The sequence below is a fragment of the Orcinus orca genome, chromosome 5 (assembly GCF_937001465.1).
Source record: "Orcinus orca chromosome 5, mOrcOrc1.1, whole genome shotgun sequence".
Taxonomy (NCBI): Eukaryota; Metazoa; Chordata; class Mammalia; order Artiodactyla; family Delphinidae; genus Orcinus; species Orcinus orca.
The window spans coordinates 20345903-20366457 of NC_064563.1; the positions used below are offsets into that span (position 1 = coordinate 20345903).

At 41.7% G+C, this 20555-nt stretch overlaps 1 protein-coding gene across 1 annotated transcript in view; it reads left to right on the forward strand.

Moving 5' to 3' along the window:
• The window catches only part of ANKUB1 (ankyrin repeat and ubiquitin domain containing 1), a 42197-nt gene extending 27332 nt beyond the window's left edge, over window positions 1-14865 (forward strand). Inside the window, 3 exon segments of the mRNA XM_004278182.4 lie at window positions 399-513; window positions 3707-4639; window positions 13785-14865. Of these exon segments, the coding sequence (XP_004278230.2) occupies window positions 399-513; window positions 3707-4639; window positions 13785-13914 (1178 nt within the window). The 3' untranslated portion in view covers window positions 13915-14865.
• Window positions 14866-20555: the final 5690 nt, after the last annotated feature.

Genomic DNA, 20555 nt, shown 5'->3' on the forward strand with positions numbered 1-20555 from the left:
TGAGTTTCTCTTCCAACATAACAGCTTTTGTTTACCTGGTGATGTGTAGATCAGCATGGAATCGATGTCCACAGAAATGTTTTAAGATAGCTGCAGAAAGTAGTTCAGCATTGTATGCTTTCACTGTGCAGATGAGAAAATGCAAGTGCACAGAAGCTAAAAGGCTTTTCCAAGTCAATATAGGCCTAAGATCAAGATAGCATCCCTGCCCCGCCTCTCTCTCTCTCTCTCTCTCTCTCTCTCTCTCTCTCTCTCAGCATCCCTGTCTCCTTATTCAAAGGCTACTTTTCATTTGGCACCTAGCTCATGTCTGTTGGGAGAAAGCTATCATTAGAAGTTTTTGGACCACCAAACCCCAGGGATGGGCTGGAAGCATCGCCACCTCTCTTTATCTACAGGCACGACACTTCGCTTGGATGTCTGGGATGGATGGAAGGGATTTCTGATGGGCTGTCTCCTCGGACAAAAACTTAAAGTCCAACGCTATTTATCAAATGAAGGACCAGTACTCAAGTATGAGATAAAGCAAATGCTAAACTAATTAAATTTTTGCTAAACTTTCATAGGAACTTGAGTCTGCAATTCACTCTAGCTGGGGTGCTGCTCCAAGGGAGTTCCCCTGAGACATTTTTACTGAGATATTTGCTCGAATAAGGTAGCAGGGATGCCACCAGGGCTGACAGCCTTTGGCGATGTATTGTAATTCAGGTAGACTTTCATCAGGAAACACTATCTAAATGCACGACTTCAGTTTGGTTTGGATATTAGACTTTTATCGGCAGTTTTTAAAGGATATCAGAATAAGTGCCTTGCCACTCTCACATTCAATTATTCTAAAAAGCACTAATTGCTTATTGATTGGCTGAAAACATTGCCTACCTCTTCCTAAGCTATCATGTAACTTTTCAAATCCCATCTAATTCACACATTCATACTTTTGCCATACATGAAGTGTAACACATGCTGCTGGGGCAGTGGAGGAGGGTAGGCTCAGAGAAGCAGGTGGACATTTTAACATATCTCTGCAGCCAGCAGCTTCCCAGGTACATAAACTGCATTACCCTTTAGGTTTTAATTCGGTGGTATTCAGAACAGTGCCCCCTTGTGGTGATTTAGTCATACTTTACAGAAGCACACACGCTCAGCAGGAGCTCTAAGGGCTCTGTGAAGTGACAGATTGGAAAACCAGCTTTTGCAATTTTATAAAATATTTAAACATTTAAAATTAATTTATATTTGGGGATAATTATAATTCTCTCTTTTCTTTCTTTGCTCTGAATCCAAAGAAATAGCTGTTGCATTGTTACTTTTAATAGTGCATACTTACTGAGTACTTTGTAGCATTGTGTTATATTTATTAACTTTTATTAATTTTATACTTATAACACTTTTATGAGATGAATACTATTTTATCTTATTTTACAGATAAGGAAACTGACTTAGGAAATCTGCCCAATGTCACACAGCTAGCAAGGGCACAACTGGGTTTTAGATCCCCACAATTTAATAAACTCTAGTGCTCATGTACTTAACTATTTCCACTTAATCTTTAAATAAAATCTAAGAGCTCAGAGAATATAAACACGATATGCATATGATCAGAGTGAAAAGCTCCTTTTATTCCTCCACCCAATCAACAATGTATGTACTATGTACTATGAAAGCAATAAACAAGATATGGTCCCTGCCTTTAGCGAATTTATAGTCTAGTAGGGGAAACAGAAAACAGGTAACCAATTCCTGGAGAAACAGAACTGCAAAATGTCTGGGAGTACAAACTCCAGTGCTCATCTACCTAGGTTCAAAGCCCCACCCCCTCAGTGTTTAGTCGTGTAAACTTAAGCAAGTAGTCATCCTGTACCTCCGTTTCCTCTTCTATAAAGTGGGGGAAATAATAGTACCTAGCTCATAGAACTACGTTAGAGATTAAATGAGCTAGTATTATAAGGAACTTAGAGGGCCACCTGGCACATGGTAAGGAGGATGCAAATGTTAGGTGTCGCTGTTACCATTCAGTGTGAAAATTGTTGTGACATGGGCATTGTGCAAGAAGATATGGGAATGTATAGTATGCACAACTGTAGGGGATCAGGTAAAGCACCCCGAGAAAGGGACTTGAAGGGCTGATACTCAGGTAAACAGTAGGGAGAAGAATAAAAATGTCTCAAAACAGATGGAACCACACGTACAAAGACCCAGGGGGCAAGAGAATGGATTCAAAGAACTGAAAGAAGTTCCACATGGTAGATGATAGAGGAAGAGGAAGCTAGTGGCCAGGGGCTGGAAAGATAAGAAGAGGCCAGCTCATGCAGGCCCCTGTAGGAATGTGAAGGATTTGGATTTTATCGTTTAAATGTTGGGAAGACATTGAAGGCCATGATGAGATCTGCATTTTAGAATATTGGCTCTGACTGCAATGTGGGGAATAGAGGCCGACAGGGAGACAGGAAAATAGTCCAAAGCAAACGGCAGCCTGAGCTAGGCTTATGACAGCAGAGGTGGGGCTAAGAGGACAGACTGTGAAAAGATCACTTAGGAGGCAGAATCAACCAGTCTTGGTAACAAGAGTGCTCTAGTTCCCACAACATGCGTGTTGAGGATGAAAGCAAAGTCCAGTTAGTCCATGCAGGAGGGGCTCTTCTCCCCAAATCAAATTCAGAGTTGCTGATCTGCACTAGTGAATTTCAGATGAAATTGATATGTGAACCAAAAGGCCAGCATATTAATGTATAACTCTAATTAGTTATAATCTGTCAGAGGGTCCTAGAAACCCACATGTTCTGGGAAGACCATCTCTCTTATACAGGAAAATTACACGGGATGCCACATACACCTGAAAATTATGGTGTGGTGAGCACGCAGTCAGAGACGGGAGAGTTAGTTATACGCAGATTTTGGACGATACCAGCTAGCTGGCCTCCATCTCTACCATGGGGTCACAGAGAGCCTTGCCCAAGTAAATCCTGGACGAAACCTGATGGAACCCTGTCTAGCTTTGCCTCCTTAATTCTTATTTCTCTGAATAGTCTTCACCCATCATTCAATTTGTGCCTGATGGGGAATTGGAAGGATGGGGATGGCAGGAAGGCCAGTGTGGCTATAGTTCAGTGAAAGAGAAGGGGAGTGGTAGGAAGTGAGGCAGAAGCTGGGGCAGGGTCCAGGTGACAGGTGCCCTGAAGGCCTAGATGAGGAGTTAGAATTTCAATTACAGCCGGAAGCTACTAGAGGGTTTGGAAGAGAGCATAGGCCACCTCCAACATATGGAATGAAAAGACTGCTTAGCACTGCATGAGGAAAAGCCCGTAGGGGGATAAGAGGAGGTGTTAGAAAAGACGAAGCAAACAAACTTACAAAGCATTCAAATTTCTAAAATGTACTGAATTCCTTCCTGTGCTTCCCCAGTGAATATAAAGCTTGATATTTATCTTGAGCATTAGATTTTCGTAAGGAAAACACTGCTCCAAGGAAACCAGTTTGAATTATTTATATGTACACAACAGGACAATGTGTATAAGCAGGACCTGTGCAGTTTAACCTGTGTATTACTATAGACCTTTTCTGAAAATATTTTTTAAAGTTAGGAAGGTAAAAGTAAGGAAGAAATAAATATTTTAACTAGAATGTTTTGTGGGTATTTAGTGTAACTACCTTTGCCTGTTTGCTGACTTACTAAACAGCCCCATTCTCACTTGTTTCATTCATTCAGGTATCAGAAAAGGGTTGCCCTGTACATCGCCGCCTTTTACAGGCACACTGAGCTCACTGAATGGGCCCTGAAGCAGGGTGTGCGGCCCCACGAGATGGTCGGCGTGCACCCCTACCGAGCTTGGTGCCATGAAGCCCTTCACGCAGATGTCTCTAAATGCCCCATTCATGCAGCCGCAGAAGCGGGCCAACTGTTGATTCTGAAGGCTTTTGTCAACTGCAGCGTGCTGTGCCTGGAATGCAAAAACGCAGCGGGACAAACTCCCCTTACCATTGCGTTCAAACACAAGCATGAAGACTGCGTATTATATTTACTGAGTAAAATGTGGTCCACTGTTTCTTTTCTGAAAATCTCAGTCCCCATGAGGATTTATATTAAAATAAAACAATGGGTACTCAGAGCTCAGAGTCACAACCTTAATAAAAGCCAGCTTTGCAGAGCAAGGGTCTTTGGAGCAAAAGTTGGAGACATTGTGATGGTGGATGGTTTCACCAAACCCAAAACGACCTCCAAGAGCTGGCATAAGGCTGAGAACAAGGACTCACAAGGCACTGTGGGCAAACTACCGCCTCTCAGGGAGCAAACTGTAAGCAGGAAACGTGTCAATCCTGTGGCAATTTCACAGCAGGACACAAGAGAACAAACACTCAAATTTCTTCCGCTGGTAGATGCAAATACATTCTTTGAATTACAAAAACAACAAAATCGGAAAAATATTACTGCCACAGCTAGGAAAAAAGAAAAGCTCATAAAAAATACATATCTCCCCCAAGTCCCCCTCCCTCCAGTTTCAAGAGTGAGCTATTCACACCCATCTTTTTACTATGCAACACCCAGTGCCAACTTTTTACTCAGATCCTCCTTTGCATCTTTCTCAGAGCACAGTGGAAGGACTCCAAGGGAGAATGCCATCTACTACTTAGCTGTGGCCAGGTAAGGTTTTCTCTTCAAACAAACAAGGATAAACCTTTAATAGGGCAGGTCTAGGGGAGGAATGGTCTATGAAGCCATTACACTACCATGCCATGTAGTATAACACAGGTTTTTCCTGTGCATCAGTACCCAGCTTCAAGGACCTAGCCTTGTTCTAGGACAAAATGAACTGATTTTATTGGCCAATCCATGTAGTATTCTACTTGTCAAATTTTCAGGAAGAAAGGAGTTGTATCAATTAACAAGGTCACTTGTTTTTTTTTTAAAAAAAAGTAAAAGAAATTGTTAATTATAATTAAAGGGATAAGGGGGAAACCTGAAACCTGGGAGACATCAAAAGTGTCATGGAAGCCTGGATGGTAATGAAAGTGGAAGGAAAGAAAAGAACAATTTAATGACAAACTGAATCAAAAAAACTTCAGTTAATTTATAGACAAGAAATACAGGCCGGGGGAGAGCTGTATTGGATAGGGTGATAGAATTGATATTAATATTTAAGGTAAGTTTAAAAAGTAATCCATTATCACATTTAAAGATATAAACAAGTGTATTAGAAGTGGACTTTTTGGGCACATTCATTTCATAAAATAAAATTTTATATATTGGTCATCAGATTTCACTGAAAACACTACTCTGATTAGATCTCAAGATAAATACTTATGAGGTATTATTGGGTGCCAGTATTACAGTGAAAATGTAGATTTATGAACGGTTTTTTCCCTTACTCGATATAATGAGAAGGAAAGAAAAAATAAAGCTAGATTGTTTTAGTTGCCTTTCTGTATTGGTCTTTATTTCAGATCTACTTTATTTCAGCTAGGTTGCTGCCACCTAGTGGTGAGAATAATTGCCATGGTGGTGAGCTATAAAACGCAAACTTCAGCATACAGCATGATGAGGTTGAGAAAAGATGAAGAAACTGCTTAACAGCTTCAATCTTTGTAATTTGTGAGATATCTCTGACTAGAATGTATAAAAAGATAATCTAAAATTATAGAAAAAGACCAGAAAATTAATTAATTGAAAAAATTATATAATCCATCTTAAAATCAGCCTGTAAACGTAAGGAAATACTGATCAGTTTTATCAAAAGATGCACATTCAAAATGATTTTATTTTTTAAACATCCAAAAAAATGCTTATTATGGCCCTGTGCAGTGCTAGGCACAATGGAAATGTGCAAAAGTATCTGTGGTTAAGGTGGCCATGTATGTGGTTTTGGGTGAAAGGCTGCCAGTGTCTATTGTGTGTGGTGCTTTCTTGGGGAGGAACTGAGTGGTGATATATAGAGTTAAATGCATAAAAAGCACTAATCTCACATGTATGGCTTTTTGAATTTTATTTTTTTAATTTATTTATTTTTTATTTATTTGGTTGCGTCAGGTCTTAATTGCGCAGGCTGACTCTGTAGTTGTGGCTCGCAGGCTCCTTAGTTGTGGCTCGCCAGCTCCGTAATTGGGCACGTGGGCTCCTTAGTTGTGACACGCAAACTCTTAGTTGCAGCACGCGTGTGAGATCTAGTTCCCGGACCTGGGATCGAACCTGGGCCACCTGCATTGGGAGCATGGAGTCTTAACCACTGCTCCACCAGGGAAGTCCCTGAATTTTTATATTTGCATACATGCATGTAACAACCACTCAGATCAATTGCAAAATATTTCTAGCACCCCAAAAAAGTTCCTTCATGCTCCTTGCCAGTCAATGACCCCTCCCAGATATAACCATTATTCTGATCTCTATCAATGAGATTAGTTTTGCCCCTTCTTGACTTTCATATAAAGGGCACCATATGTTATGTATCTTTCATGTCTGGCTTTTTTGTGCAACAAATTGTCTATGAGATTCATTCATGTTTTTGCATGTATTGATTCTTCTTATTTCTGTGTAGCATTCCATTTCTATGTAGTATTCCACATCTCTATCCAATCTCCTATTGAGGGGCATTTGAGTTGTAACTAATTTGGGGCTATTTTGAATAACACTCTATGATTATTCTTGTATATAAGTTTGGTGGACATTTGCATTCATTTCACTTGACTCTATAACTAGGAATGGAATTGTTAGGTCATAGGGTTAGCTTTAGTAAACACTTCCACACAGTTTTCCCAAGAGGTTACACTAGTGTGCTGTTTTTGCAGGTACATTTCATAAGTATTGGAGTTATCAAGGGGAAGCAATTTCAAGGCTGAGAAGGGACTTGGTGGGGAAAACATTTCATTCAACAAAGAGGTTAGTGCAGGGAATTCTCTGGCGGTCCAGTGGTTAGGACTCCATGCTTTCACTGTAGCGGGCAAGGGTTTGCTTATAGGAGGAGGGGTGGTCAGTCTGATTGTTCACTTCCTCTGGCAAAGTTACTCCTAGCAAATCTTTCCAACTATATTGTTTCTCTTTTCCCAGTGCTTTTCTCTTCCTTCTATTTGTATTCTCTACTGCCTTCCCATCTGTTTTCTCCCCTTTCCACTGCATCTATCCCAGGATCTGTCCCACATCCCTCTACTGGTGGGCTGTGGAGGGATGGGGGGACCTGCACGCCTCATGCGCCTGCAGGGCTCTTTCTGACCTGGCTCATTGTCCCCTCAAAGGAGTCATGAAAGCACCCATGTCCACCTGAAGTCACCAGTCAAGCCAGGCAGCTAGGTGGTCTGAGCACTTACCACTAAAGGACCAGTACAGCTCTTGTGCCAAAACGTAAGGAGCGGACATGCGCTATCCTGAAGGCTGGGCCCACCATCATCAAGGTAGTATCATAGCCAGGAGATGGGGAAGGACCTAACTAATCCTTCCTGGTGCTAACCTGGGGGAATTGGGTCAGGGTGGATCCATCGGATGCTGCTGGTTGTGTGGGAAGGGTGACCTCCCAAACCAGGACCCCAGACATCTCATCTGGTGTCATGTGAGAGCACTTGCTGGAACTCCACCTTTAGATTCACGAAAATATACCTGTGAGGGTTGACTCAAAGAGAGTATTGCTGCAGTTAGCTCAGATCCAGTGCTGGGTTGGTGCATGTGGCTGGTGTGGAGATGATAGTAACTCAGGCCAGACTGAGTCTCATTCCCCAGAAGATGGTGTCAGCTTTATACAGATCAAAGAATATTTACAAGGTGTGTCTAGAAAACTGTCTTCCTTACTGCTTATTGTCTGATTCCAGTGAGGTTGATGCAACTTGGAAGTCCAGCTTAGTAAAGATTCAGATATGGAGGATTTGTCCAGAAGGTTCAGTGTCCTGAGTGCACTGAGAATACGTGACAGTCCCCAGTGGTGACTCTGATGGGCTCTCATGCTCCTGATAAAAGTAGAGCTCTCTGTGTTGTTTTGTTTTGTTTCGCTTTGATGAAAAGTACCAAGGATGGGGCAGGGGACCCTTGCCACAAGTTTAAACCACTGTGGTTGATGAGGGTGTTTGCCTCAGCCTTGGAAGGTGAATACAGGGAATAAACCTGCTTGGCCTGGTCATGCCCCCAACGTCACTCTTGATACAGGAGTAACTCCTCCCCAAACTCCTTTTGATAAGCGCTCTATTTGTTGGGGATTGTAGGAGCAAAGGAGAGTCTGAGGGGAGATGAAAACAAATGAGGAGGCAGAGAAGAAGTCTGTTTGGCCTGAAGGCAGTGTTGGTGCAGAGCAGAAAGCTGGGCAATGTAATATTTTCCCTTAAAAAAAGAATTTTAAGGGACTTCCCTGGTAGCGTAGTGGATGAGACTCCACACTCCCAATGCAGGGTGCCCAGGTTCGATCCCTGGGCAGGGAACTAGATCCCACATGCATGCCACAACTAAGAGTTCACATGCCACAACTAAGGAGCCTGTGAGCCACAACTAAGGAGCAGGTGAGCCACAAGTAAGGAGCCCACCTGCCACAACTAAGGAGCCCAGGTGCTGCAACTAAGGAGCCCACCTGCCACAACTAAGACCCTATGCAACCAAATAAATATATTTTTTAAAAGAATTTTAATTAGAAAATACAGTAATACGTGCTTTCTGGGAAGCATCCGAACAACATGGGAATGTATAAAGTAACCATGAAAGTCTCCATCCATCCTCCAGCCCCACTCCTCTCCCCTCTCATGAATCCCATCTGTCTCCCCAGAAGGCATCATTATTACTATTTGTAGCCTCCTAGAACTTTTCCATGTATCTCAATATATGTATGTGAGATATGTATATGTGAATGCCCTTTTCATCCTAAAAGGGATTTTACTGCATTTATGTTCCCAGATATATATCTCTTAGACATAACCATCAAATCTTTCTATGCTAGGGAGAAGGAACTACCTTGTCCTTTTTAATGGCTGCCTAGTATTCCACTGCATCCATGTATAATAAGTTATTTAACCAGTCCTCTCTTGATTTACATTCAAGTTGTTTCCATTTTTCACCATGATAACACTGGTGCAATATATCCTTTTATGTGTAATACTTAATCATTTATGGAAGTATTTCTACAGGACACTTTCACTGAAGCGAAATTGCTTATTCAAAGGACATATACATACTAAGTTAACTTCCTGAAAGGTTGTAGCAAATTGTACCCATCTATACAGTATGAGAGGCTACTTTTGAGTGAATTACATATCTACAGCTAGGAGGGGCCAAGGCTCAGAGGGAGTTGTAGTGAAGGAGTGAAGAAGAGGACCTGACAAAGTCTCTAAGGGTCAGCTTGTGTGCTACTGTGTTATAAATCACCCTTCCCCGAGAAGAAACTGCCAGTAGTACCTCTGCCCCCAAGAACAGTTTGGTACAATTCAGTTGCTGGCCTTTGTAGAAAAAGGCCTGCCCTGTACTTTCCAAGTTTACCTTGCAATGGGTATGGGGCAGGTATTTTCTCTCTTTGATTCCTCCGGGATATAAACTACCCTCTCCCTCTCCCTGTCTCTCTCCCAACCCCACCCTCTGCATAAGGTACTGGGGTACAGTGGAAGCAGGGGCTAAGGCTCTGCTGACCTCCCTTTACTGGCAAGCTTGCCATTTTGCATAGAGGAGCACGTGAGCCCTAGGAAAGCACAGGCACTGAGCAGGGCACCGTTCTTGTGCATTCCTGAGCACTGGGTTTAGGAGACCAGTTGCATCACATCATCTCCTCAGTTCTGCTTTGATGAGAGAGCCCACAAGAACAGCAAAGGGAGACATGAGCTGGACCTTCAGCTTACATGAGTCACAGAGTTGACTGAAACCTGAGGGTTCAGCTGCCCAGCCTAGCTTGTCCAATGCTGCATGCCCAGGCCTTGCCCTCCAGTTGAGGACCCTGAATCCGTGACCCATTCAGGTGGGCAAGAACCTTGTTTCCTCTATTCACTTTTATATCTTTAGCACAGCGCCCGGCATACAGTAAGGGCTCAATAAATAGGTGTTTAATGGATGCATAGAAGCCAGGGAGAGGTGGATATAGTTATACCATTCTTTCCTCCCTAAGCTGGGACTTCTATGCTGAAAAGAAACACTGAGATTCAGTTAGGTGGTTGGGCTGATGGCCCAGTTAGTGGTTACTAATGGTTATTCATTCAACCAACATTTATTGAGCTGGAGGTATGGTGGTAACTTCCCTAGTTTTAGCACTGAAAGTTCTGTTTCCTGAGAAATCCCTCAGGTCTGGGCAAATCAGGACAGTTGGTCACCCTATACAGTCAAGAGCAAATACAGATACAGTCCTGCTCTTTGTGAGGCAAACCGTTTAGTTGGTGTGATGGGCATTATCACCCAGGCTAACTGGGGAAAGTGCTATGAAGGAGAGGAACTTGGAGAGAGAGGTTCTATGGAAGTCTGACATAGACCTTGACCTCCCTAAGAAAATGTCTGAGCTGAGATCTGAAGGATGGGAAGGAAGAATGCAGTGCTCCAGGTAGAGGAAAGAGCTTGTGCAAAGGCCCTGTGGCTGGAGCTTATGGGGAAGTTATGAAATGGGAAGATATGCTAAAGCAAAGGAAGAGAAGAGAGGTACAAGACAAACATGGAGAGGTAGGCAGGGCTCCATAAGAAGACCTGGGCTATTTTACCCTAAAAACAAGGAGAGAGCATTGAATGGTTTGACCTGATCAGCTTTGGATTTTTTAAGACCACTTTGGCTTCAGTGTAGGAGAACAAGAATGGATTCTGGAAGTCCAGATAGGAGTCCAGGGCAGAGATGGTGGGAGACTGTACTATAGGAGTCATGGAGAGAAGTAGATGGGTTGGAGACAAATATAAGAAAGAAATTGATAGGATGTGGTGGTAGATTGCATATGATAAGGAATGAGGGGCAGGGTGGATGGAAGGACTCTTGTCTTTGGAGATAATCAAAGCAGGGGTGAGGTTCTGGGCTCACACAGACTCCCAGCCACTGCTGAAGCAGCACTGTCCATAGTGCTCTTTAGAGAGATATGGGCAGCTATAGGAAATCCCAGGTCTTCCCAGGAGCTCACAGACATATTTGCAGCAGGGCCTAGTGATCACAGAGTCCAAGCGAGAGCCCAGTTGATGGAAGCAAAATGATGCGGTAGCAAGGCAACCCTGTTGATGAGTATGCTTGTTTTCTTTGCATGCCAGACTGATGTAACCATATTTGGCTTTCCTGGGTACGTTCCAGGAACCCAGAAAATGATGACTCAAGGACAAAATGCCTAAGTTAGGCCACTTTCACACATTTTGCCAGTCTGGGCTGGCAAAGAGGCAGAGGCTGTTAGAGAAAAAACTGACCTGGGAGGTGCCGGCCTGTACCCCCTCCTGCCAACTCTGTCTTGTTTTTATTCACGGAGCCATTACAGTATTATATTAGCCTTCTATTTGTGTATTTGCCTCCCCACTAGAATCTAAGTTCTATGAAGGCAGGGACCTTGTGTGTTTTGTTCACTCTTTGTTTCTTCAGCACATAGAACAGTGCTTGGTATAGTTAAAAAAAAGAGACAATAGGCCCAAAATGGAGTCCCTTGTGCTAAGCCCCACATCAGCACACCAAGACTTAATACCTAAACTAATTGCAATGTCAACCTCTCTCCTAGTCTTAAAATAGTCAGTCTGGAACTTCCTGGTCAGCAGTAGTAAGGTAATCTATCTGATAAAACCCTGCCATCCCCCAAAGAAAGATGAGGTAATGGCTCTTTCCTTGTCCCTGACCCCTTCTACCTATAAAAGTCTCCCATATTATTCAGCTCTTCGGAGCTCCTTTCTGTTTCCCACATGGGATGCTGCCTGACTCACGAATCGTTGAATAAAGCAAGTTATATCTTGAAATTTACTCAGTTGAATTTTGTTTTTTAACAACATATAGTAAGTGCTCAATAAACAGTTTTTGAATAAACACAGAAAAGCCAGAGTTCAAATGCCAGGGAGAGAATCAAGACAAGCACTAAGCTTAGAGAGGAGCTAGATATGCAACAGAAAGGGAGAGAGAGGACTTTAAATCAATTCGGGTGGGATACGGAGAAAGGCTAAAGGTGTCTGAGTGATTTCCTTATGGCATAGGACGTGAATATATGGACAGCGTTGATGAGTTAACCCCATTTAGAGGGCCCAAGGAGACACAGTCATTGAGGGAAAGCAAGGAGTTAATCCAGAAGATTAAAGATGAATCAGCCAGACTTGGATCTAGTTCAAATGTTTGAAACACTAAGGTACTTTTACGCAAGGTTGCTCCTAATAGATGGAGTGAAAGCCCTTTAAATCTATGAGACTTTCCACACGAAAGGGGTGGTGGTCAGAAAAAGGAGCCAGGTAAAGGTGGCTACATGGTCTAAGACACTGTTTTGTGAAAGGGTAAGAAAGAAATTTAGTTTTCAGGAAAGTAAGTGGATTTGCAAAAGGCATTTGAGGGGATAGGGAGGAAGTGGCTGGAGATGAGACTGGCAAGGTAAATTACACCTACAGTGAGAGGCATTTTGTGGGTCCAAATGGACAGTTTGCTTCTTATATTTTTCCATGGGGAGGAAGTAGGTAGGAAGATCACAGAAGTTCTTTTTTATCAAACAAATCACATAATCAGTTCTTGTTTATTTTTGAAGACAAATCTGGTGGAGATGTGTAGAAGAGTCACTGGAAATAAGTAACACTAAGGGTGTGGAAGGACTACAATAGGGTTAGGAGACTCCGCAATAAGAGAAACAAGAGGCAATAAAGACCTGGACTGGAACAGCAGTAATTAAGGAAGAGGGGAAAGGCCAAATATGACAGATATTTCTGAGGAATAAGCTACAAAATGTCATCGCTAATTGGGCTCAGTGGTGGACAGAGGAGGAATGAGTTTTGTTTCTGGCTTTGGAGATGGTGAGAAGAGTAACATCACTGTGTTAGAACAAGGATACTGAAAGGGACAAGTTTAGGAAGAAGATAAAAGACATGTAAATTGGAAGTGTGGGGGACGTCCAATTATCAAATGATTTTATTTGATAATTGGGGATATGCATCTTTTTGGAAAGGTTGTGATTTGGGAGTCATGAATATGGGAGTTGAAGCAGTTAGTAAATAAAGCCTCCCGGTGAGGGTGCAGAGAGAGAGGAGGACAAAGGATAAGACCTCAGAGGACCCCAACATTCAAGGAAATGCAAAACCCCTCTGTAGTAAATCACATTCGCATCCTACAAAGTAGGAGCAATCACATTCACATTTATGTTTTTGTTAGCATACAGCCAGAGAATAACTATCACAAAACGTTGTTGCATTGCATTTCAGTTAAAGGCTATCAAAATACCTAATATCTTACCCATGAAAAAATGTATTTGTGGTGGGAAAGAAGGAGAGGGAGAATAGGTCAGTATGTATAGAGATGCCTGGGGGAATAGTTAGAAAAAGGTTTGGGAGTTTCCTGATGGCCTAGTGGTTAGGATTCTGGGCTTTCACTACTGTGGCCAGGGTTCAATCCCTGGTCGGGGAACTAAGATCTCACAAGGTGTGCAGCGCAGCCAAAAAAAAAATTTCAACCCAGAGAATTCTATGACATTGAGTGGCTTTCTATTTCTAGCTGTGCGTGCTAAGCTTCCGGTATTGCCTTGGGGAAATATCATTCCCACTGCTTCACAAGGAACTGGATTTAGAAAGATTCCTCTTTCCTATTTTACTTCCTCATATGACAAGATAAATTAGCCACAGCTACAAAATCAACCTAAAGATTTCCATCATTTTAGCTATAAATGGGGACAAGAATGGACCTCCTTATAAATTATGTTCTGTTTTCTTACAGTGCCTTTAAAGAGAAACGACGGCTTCAGCAGTTAGGAACAGCAAGAGTCCTAGCGAAAAAGAGCATTTCTAACCTGACTACCCAAGGAGGCCTGACAGCGTGTGAAAATCCTCCGGAAATTTTGCTTTGAAAAGTCATGACAATCCCAGTTTGGGTGAAGACCTGGTCAAATAGAACTTCTAGTTCTAATGCTAACATTTCTAATAACAGTTCTAATGTTGGAATTTCTAATAACAGTTCTGACGCTACATGACTATCAACAGGTTATTTAATGTTTAACACCATGTTTCCTTGGACTCCATCACGCAAAGTGAAAATTTAGGGCATTTGTTTTTGCATAAAGAGTCTGAGGAAGAATTCATAAGAAACTAAGAATAGTAGTTGCCAACAGGGTAGGGCAACTGGGAAGGTGGGAAACGAGGACATGAGCAAGAATGTTTACTTTCTCTTATTTTTGCTTTCCTGGGATTTTTAAAAATACTTTTTGTTTCTTAAACCATATGAATGTAGTACATAGTAAAAAATTAACTTAAAAAAATTCTATATAGGGCAAGTCCCTAGGAGAGTTATAAATACCATCTAAGTCTAATACTGGTCTCAGACATCTTTTGAATTTCTGCTAAAACACTGCTTACTATTAATTTTTAAAAATTGAGGTAGAGGGCTTCCCTGGTGGCACAGTGGTTAAGAATCCGCCTGCCAATGCAGGGGTCACGGGTTCGAGCCCTGGTCCGGGAAGATCCCACATGCTGCGGAGCAACTAAGCCCATGCGCCATGGCCGCTGAGCCTGTGCTCTAGAGCCCATGAGCCACAACTACTGAGCCCGTGTGCTGCAACTACTGAAGCCTGTGTGCCTAGAGCCTGTGCCCCCACAACAAGAGAAGCCACCGCAAAAAGAAGCCTGCATGCCACAACTACAGAAAGACTATGCACAGCAACAAAGACACAATGCAGCCAAAAATAAAAATAAATTTAAAAAATAAATAAATTTATTTAAAAAAATTGAGGTAGAGTTTTCATACAGTAAATTGCAAAGATCTTAAATCAACGGCTTTAACTAATATATACATCTGTGTAACTAACAGCAATCAAGATGTGAACACTTCTTGAACACCCCAGAACACTTCTTGAACACCCCAGAAAGTTCCTTCAGGCTCCTATCTAAGTCTACCTTAATCCATATAGACACCTGCTATTCTGATTTCTTTTTTTTAATAAATTTATTTATTTTATTTATTTATTTTGGGCTGCATTGGGTCTTCGTTGCTGCGCACAGCCTTTCTCTAGTTGCGGCGAGCAGGGGCTACTCTTCGTTGTGGTGCACAGGCTTCTCATCGCAGTGCCTTCTCTTGTTGTGGAGCACAGGCTCTAGGCGCGCGGTCTTCGGTAGTTGTGGCACGTGAGCTCAGTAGTTGTGGCTCACGGTCTCTAGAGCACAGGCTCAGTACTTGCGGTGCACGGGCTTAGTTGCTCTGCAGCATGTGGGATCTTCCTGGACCAGGGCTCGAACCCATGTCCCCTGTATTGGCAGGCGGATTCATAACCACTGCGCCACCAGGAATTCCTGCTATTCTGATTTCTACCTCCATGCATAACATTTCCCAATTAAAGGAATCATATAGTTGTTTACTTTTATGTCTGGGTTATTTTGCTCAACTTAATCTTTTGAGACTCATTTACATTGTTGTGTGTATTAGTAGTATATTGTTTTCCTTTTTCTCTAGTAATATCCCTTTTTTCATTCCTGATATTTGTATCTTTTGCCCTCTCTATTTTATTTTTGTCACGAATAGTCAGTCTTGTAATGATTTTGTCAATTCTACTAGTTTTCTACAATGAATCTTTTGTTTATTCTTTATGTTGTATATTTGCTTTCTAATTTGTTAATTTCTTGACAGTTCCTACTTCTCTGATTAAATACTTTATCTGTCATCTAATGTTCTGAACATATTACTCATAGTTATTTTAGAGTACAGGTCTAATAACTCCAATATCTGTACTTCCTCCATACAAGTCTTCCGTAGATCTTTTTTTACTATTGAGTAGTATTCCATTGTGTAGGCACACCATAATTTATTCAAATGTGTGTACCTTTGGGTTGCTTCAGTTTTGTGATATTGTGAATAAAGCTGCTTTAAACATTACTGTAAAGGTCTTTTTCTGGTCATATGCTTTCCTTTCTTTTGGGCAAGCACCTAGGTGTGGAATTGTTAGGTAATAGAGTAAATGTACATTTAACATTATAAGAAACTACCTAACAGTTCTCCAAAGTGGTATTACTGTTTTACACTTCCACTAACAGTATACAAGTATTCTGGCTGCTTCACAGATCCACCAAAATTTGGTGTTATTAGTACTTTTGATTTTTAGTTATTCTAGTGGGTTTGAAATGACATTTCGTGGTTTTAATTTGCATTTCCTTAATAACTAATAATACTGAATGTTTTTTGTGTGCTTATTGGCCATTTGTACATTTTCTTTTGTGAAGTGTCAACTCAAGTTTTTTGTCCGTTTAAAAAATTGTGGTGCTTTCCTGGTGGTGCAGTGGCTAAGAATCCGCCTGCCAATGCAGGGGACACCGGTTCGAGCCCTGGTCCAGGAAGATCCCACAGGCTGCGGAGCAACTAAGCCCGCGTGCCACAACTACTGAAGCCCATGCGCCTAGAGCCCGTGCTCTGCAACAAGAGAAGCCACCGCAATGAGAAGCCCATGCAACAAAATGAAGAGTGGCCCCCGCTCACCCCAACTAGAGAAAGCCGTGAGCAGCAAGGAAGACCCAACGCAGCCAAAAATAAATAAATAAATTTTTAAAAATTGTGTTGTTTATCTTTTAATTATTGGTTTATCAGAGATTCCAATATACTCATGATACAAGTTGGTTTATTTTTGGCTGCACTTGGGCTCAGTAGTTGGATTCTAGAGTGCAGGCTTCAGTAGTTGTGGCGCACGGGCTTAGTTGCTCCGCAGCATGTGGGATCTTCCTGGACCAGGGATCAAACCAGTGTCCCCTGTATTGGCAGGTGGATTCTTAACCACTGCACCACTGGGGAAGTCCCGCAAGTTCTTTGTCAGATACATGTATTGCAAATATATTTTCCCAATCTGTGGCTCTCTGTTTCATTTTATTAATGGTGTCTTTTGATAATGAAAGTTTTTAACTCTAATGAAGTACAATTTATCATTTTTTTCTTTTATGGTTCATGCTTTCTGCTTCCTCTCTAAGAAATCTCTGCCTACCCCAAATTCATGAAGATATTCTTGTTTTCTTCTAGAAGTTTCACCGTTTTAGCTCTTATGTTAGGTCTATAATCCATCCTTAATTATTTTTGTGTGTGTGATGTGAGGTGAGAGTCAATTCTTTTCCATAAGTTTATCAAATTGTTCTAGTACAAGTTGTTGAAAGTTCTTTCCCCTCATTGAATACCTTGGTACTTTTGTCAAAAATCAATTTACAATATATGTATGGATCTACTTCCAGACTCTATTCCATTCCATTGGCCTATTTATTTTTCCTTATACTAAAACCACACTGTCTTAATTACTATAGCTTTACTGTGGGCCTTGAAATCAGGTAGTATGAATAACTTTGTCCTTTTTCCTACTTTGTTTTGGCTATTCTCAGTCCTTTGAACTTCCAAGTAGATTTTGAAAATAAACCTGTTGGTCTCTATAAAAAAGCCTGTTGGGATTCTGATTGGTCACAACTGACATCTTAATAATAGTGAGTATTACAGCCCACGATATAGTTCTCTATCCATAGTGTATGTCCCCATTTAAGTCTTCCATGATTTCTCTCATCAATGATTTTTAGTTTTTAGTGTAGAGGTCTTACAAATCACTTATTGTTTTCTTAAATATTGCATTTTTTTTTTTTTTACGGTATGTGGGCCTCTCACTGTTGTGGCCTCTCCCGTTGCGGAGCACAGGCTCCGGACGCGCAGGCTCAGCGGCCATGACTCACGGGCCCAGCCGCTCCGCGGCATGTGGGATCTTCCCGGACCGGGGCACGAACCCGTGTCCCCTGCATCGGCAGGCGGACTCTCAACCACTGCACCACCAGGGAAGCCCAATATTGCATATTTTTGATGCTATTTGCTAGGAAGATTTTTAAGATAGATTCTGTTACAATAGTCAGAAGCACCTAAAATCTAAATCTCATTTAAAAAAATAACTTTAGGTTTCTAGTTTGATATTATGGGGTTGGGGCACACAGAAGGTTAATACAAAAGAAAATACAAAGATGATACCAAAGAGATGTTGTAAGGCAGCATGTATATAGGTATTAGTTCATAGTAGAGACAGCAAGAGGGGACAGTGAGTGGAACAGGGCACAGCAAAGGTTCTGGGGTACTGGTAACATTCTATTTCTTTTCTTTTTTTTTTTTTTTGCGGTACGCGGGCCTCTCACTGCTGTGGCCTCTCCCGTTGCGGAGCACAGGCCCCGGACACGCAGGCTCAGCGGCCATGGCTCTCGGGCCCAGCCGCTCCGCGGCATGTGGGATCTTCGCGGACCCGGGCACGAACCTGTGTCCCCTGCATCGGCAGGCGGACTCTCAACCACTGCGCCACCAGGGAAGCCCACATTCTATTTCTTGATCTGGGTTAACAGATGTGTTCAATTTGAGAAAATTCAACAAGAAGTATTTTTTAAGAATCTGTATCCTTTTCTGTATGCATTTTATCATCCAGTTGAAAAAGTTAACTAAAATAATGAAAAAAAAAATTCAGGAGCTAATTCATGCATTTGACGGCAGCCTCAGACTCATGAGAGGGCAATTCATGTGAGTGATGTGTGTCACCATGCTTCCTTCCCCTTGACAGCGTGCTGAATTGAACTGAGATTCCTTGCAAGAGAGGATACTATTTTATGTATCATTGAAAACACAACCAAGGAGCTGCCTGGTGCAAAGATGCTGGGGCAGGAGTTTCTATGAAGAAGAAAGAAATATGGGGAAATATGAGAGGAAAAAAAGGAGGTGGAGGATGATAAGGAGAAAATGTGAGAGGACGATTGATATGAAGCCTTGTTCCTTGCCAGAATCAACTGAAAAATTACAGAGTATTTATCCTTTCTTCACTTTAGCCCTAGTAAGATAGCATGAAGTGACATTAAGATCTCATTTTCTTATAATATTATACAGTTGTAAAGCATTATTATTAGCATAGACAGGATACCATGGGACATTTATTCTAAACCTGAATCTTATTTAAATCAAAGTCAAGTGTCACCTTCTCTTTGCTCCAGGTCATTTTGTTCCTTCCTCGGGTATTACCACTCATCACACTGTATTCAGATTACTTGACTGTCTCCTTTACTTTACTATCATCTCCTAGAAGGCAAGGACGGTGTTTTATTCATCTCTAAGTTGCCAAGGCATAGCATATGCTTGAGCTTTGAGTCATTGCTCTATAAATATTTGTTATATTAAATGAATGGATTTTAGCATGATCATGCTCATGGAATTCCCAATGACCTGTGTACACAAAATCTGCTCCTATAAAATATAAATGTTTCAGTTAACAAATCATTTGTTAATGCTAATTTATTGTTTAAGTTGATCATCAAAATCAATTTCTTAATATGAATTTATTAATTCATCTGAGCATCATAGCAGCCCTGCATGACACAGAAGGACAGTCATCATTAAAATACCCATTTTACAAATGAAGAGGTTACATTTATAACATATATGAATAACTTGTTGGAGGCCCTACAGGTAGTGAGAGTCAGAGCCAGATCTGGAACCTAGACTTTTGACTTTTCACTCAGATAATTACCTCTAAACAACTACATAACATTTGGTAACAGAAAGTCACTCTGTACCTCATCGTAGGAAGTTTTAACTCCCAGGCTGGTTCCCCCAGCTATAACTTGACTTTTTGACCACCTTCCTTGACCACCCCATTCTGTTAATCCTTATTTCCTACCTTCACCCCTGCCCCACCCCCACCTTCACTCCCACTTCAGTCCCTGAGATCACAGGGAAGACAAGCTATTTTATATTGGCATAATATTACACCTATTTGTAAATTCATTTCGGCATTCCTGATTCCCTATATATAATGGACATTTTCTCAATAATGTATGTATAAAACCTTCTTCAGAAAATGCCATTTTTGCTGATCTGCAACATAGTCTAAGTAAGAATTGGACTCTCTCTGCAAATGCTGCTTCAAGACCTAACTAACAAGTTTAAAAACCTGCCTTTCTGTGCCCCAGTATGGGAAACAATTTCAGTTTCAGTCAGATGCAAGGGATGAGGTAGACACAGAGAGCACAGCTGAAAAACTCTTCCAGTTTTCGCTTCTGCCCAGGAGACATGGAGTATAGAGAGCTTGACGTATAGACAGACAGCTTTCTATCTATATCCCTAGATATAACAACCGTAGATGTGAAGTCTCTCTCTGTCTCTCTCTCTCTTTTCCCCCATGCTTTCCCGCACCAAGACAGTGAGATTTGAAGACTATCAATTAGCCATTCTGTAGTCTCTTATATTTGCACCACAACAGGTGAGAAGAGTGAGTTGGTAAAGGAACCAAATTCTCACACTGCCCCCAACACATACAAATAAAGACAAGCGTAGTCGTCGTCTTCCTCGTCCTCATTGTCTTTATCCTAATTTATAATCACTCACAGAACTTGTTACCAACCTTCAGCTTTCAGCCTCCTGTGCAGAATGATGGGTTTTGGAGCAGGTGATCAAGGGCTCTGACCTTCTCCTTCCAGCTCTGTCACTGGCTTATGACATAGTCTTTGGAGCTTGGATTCT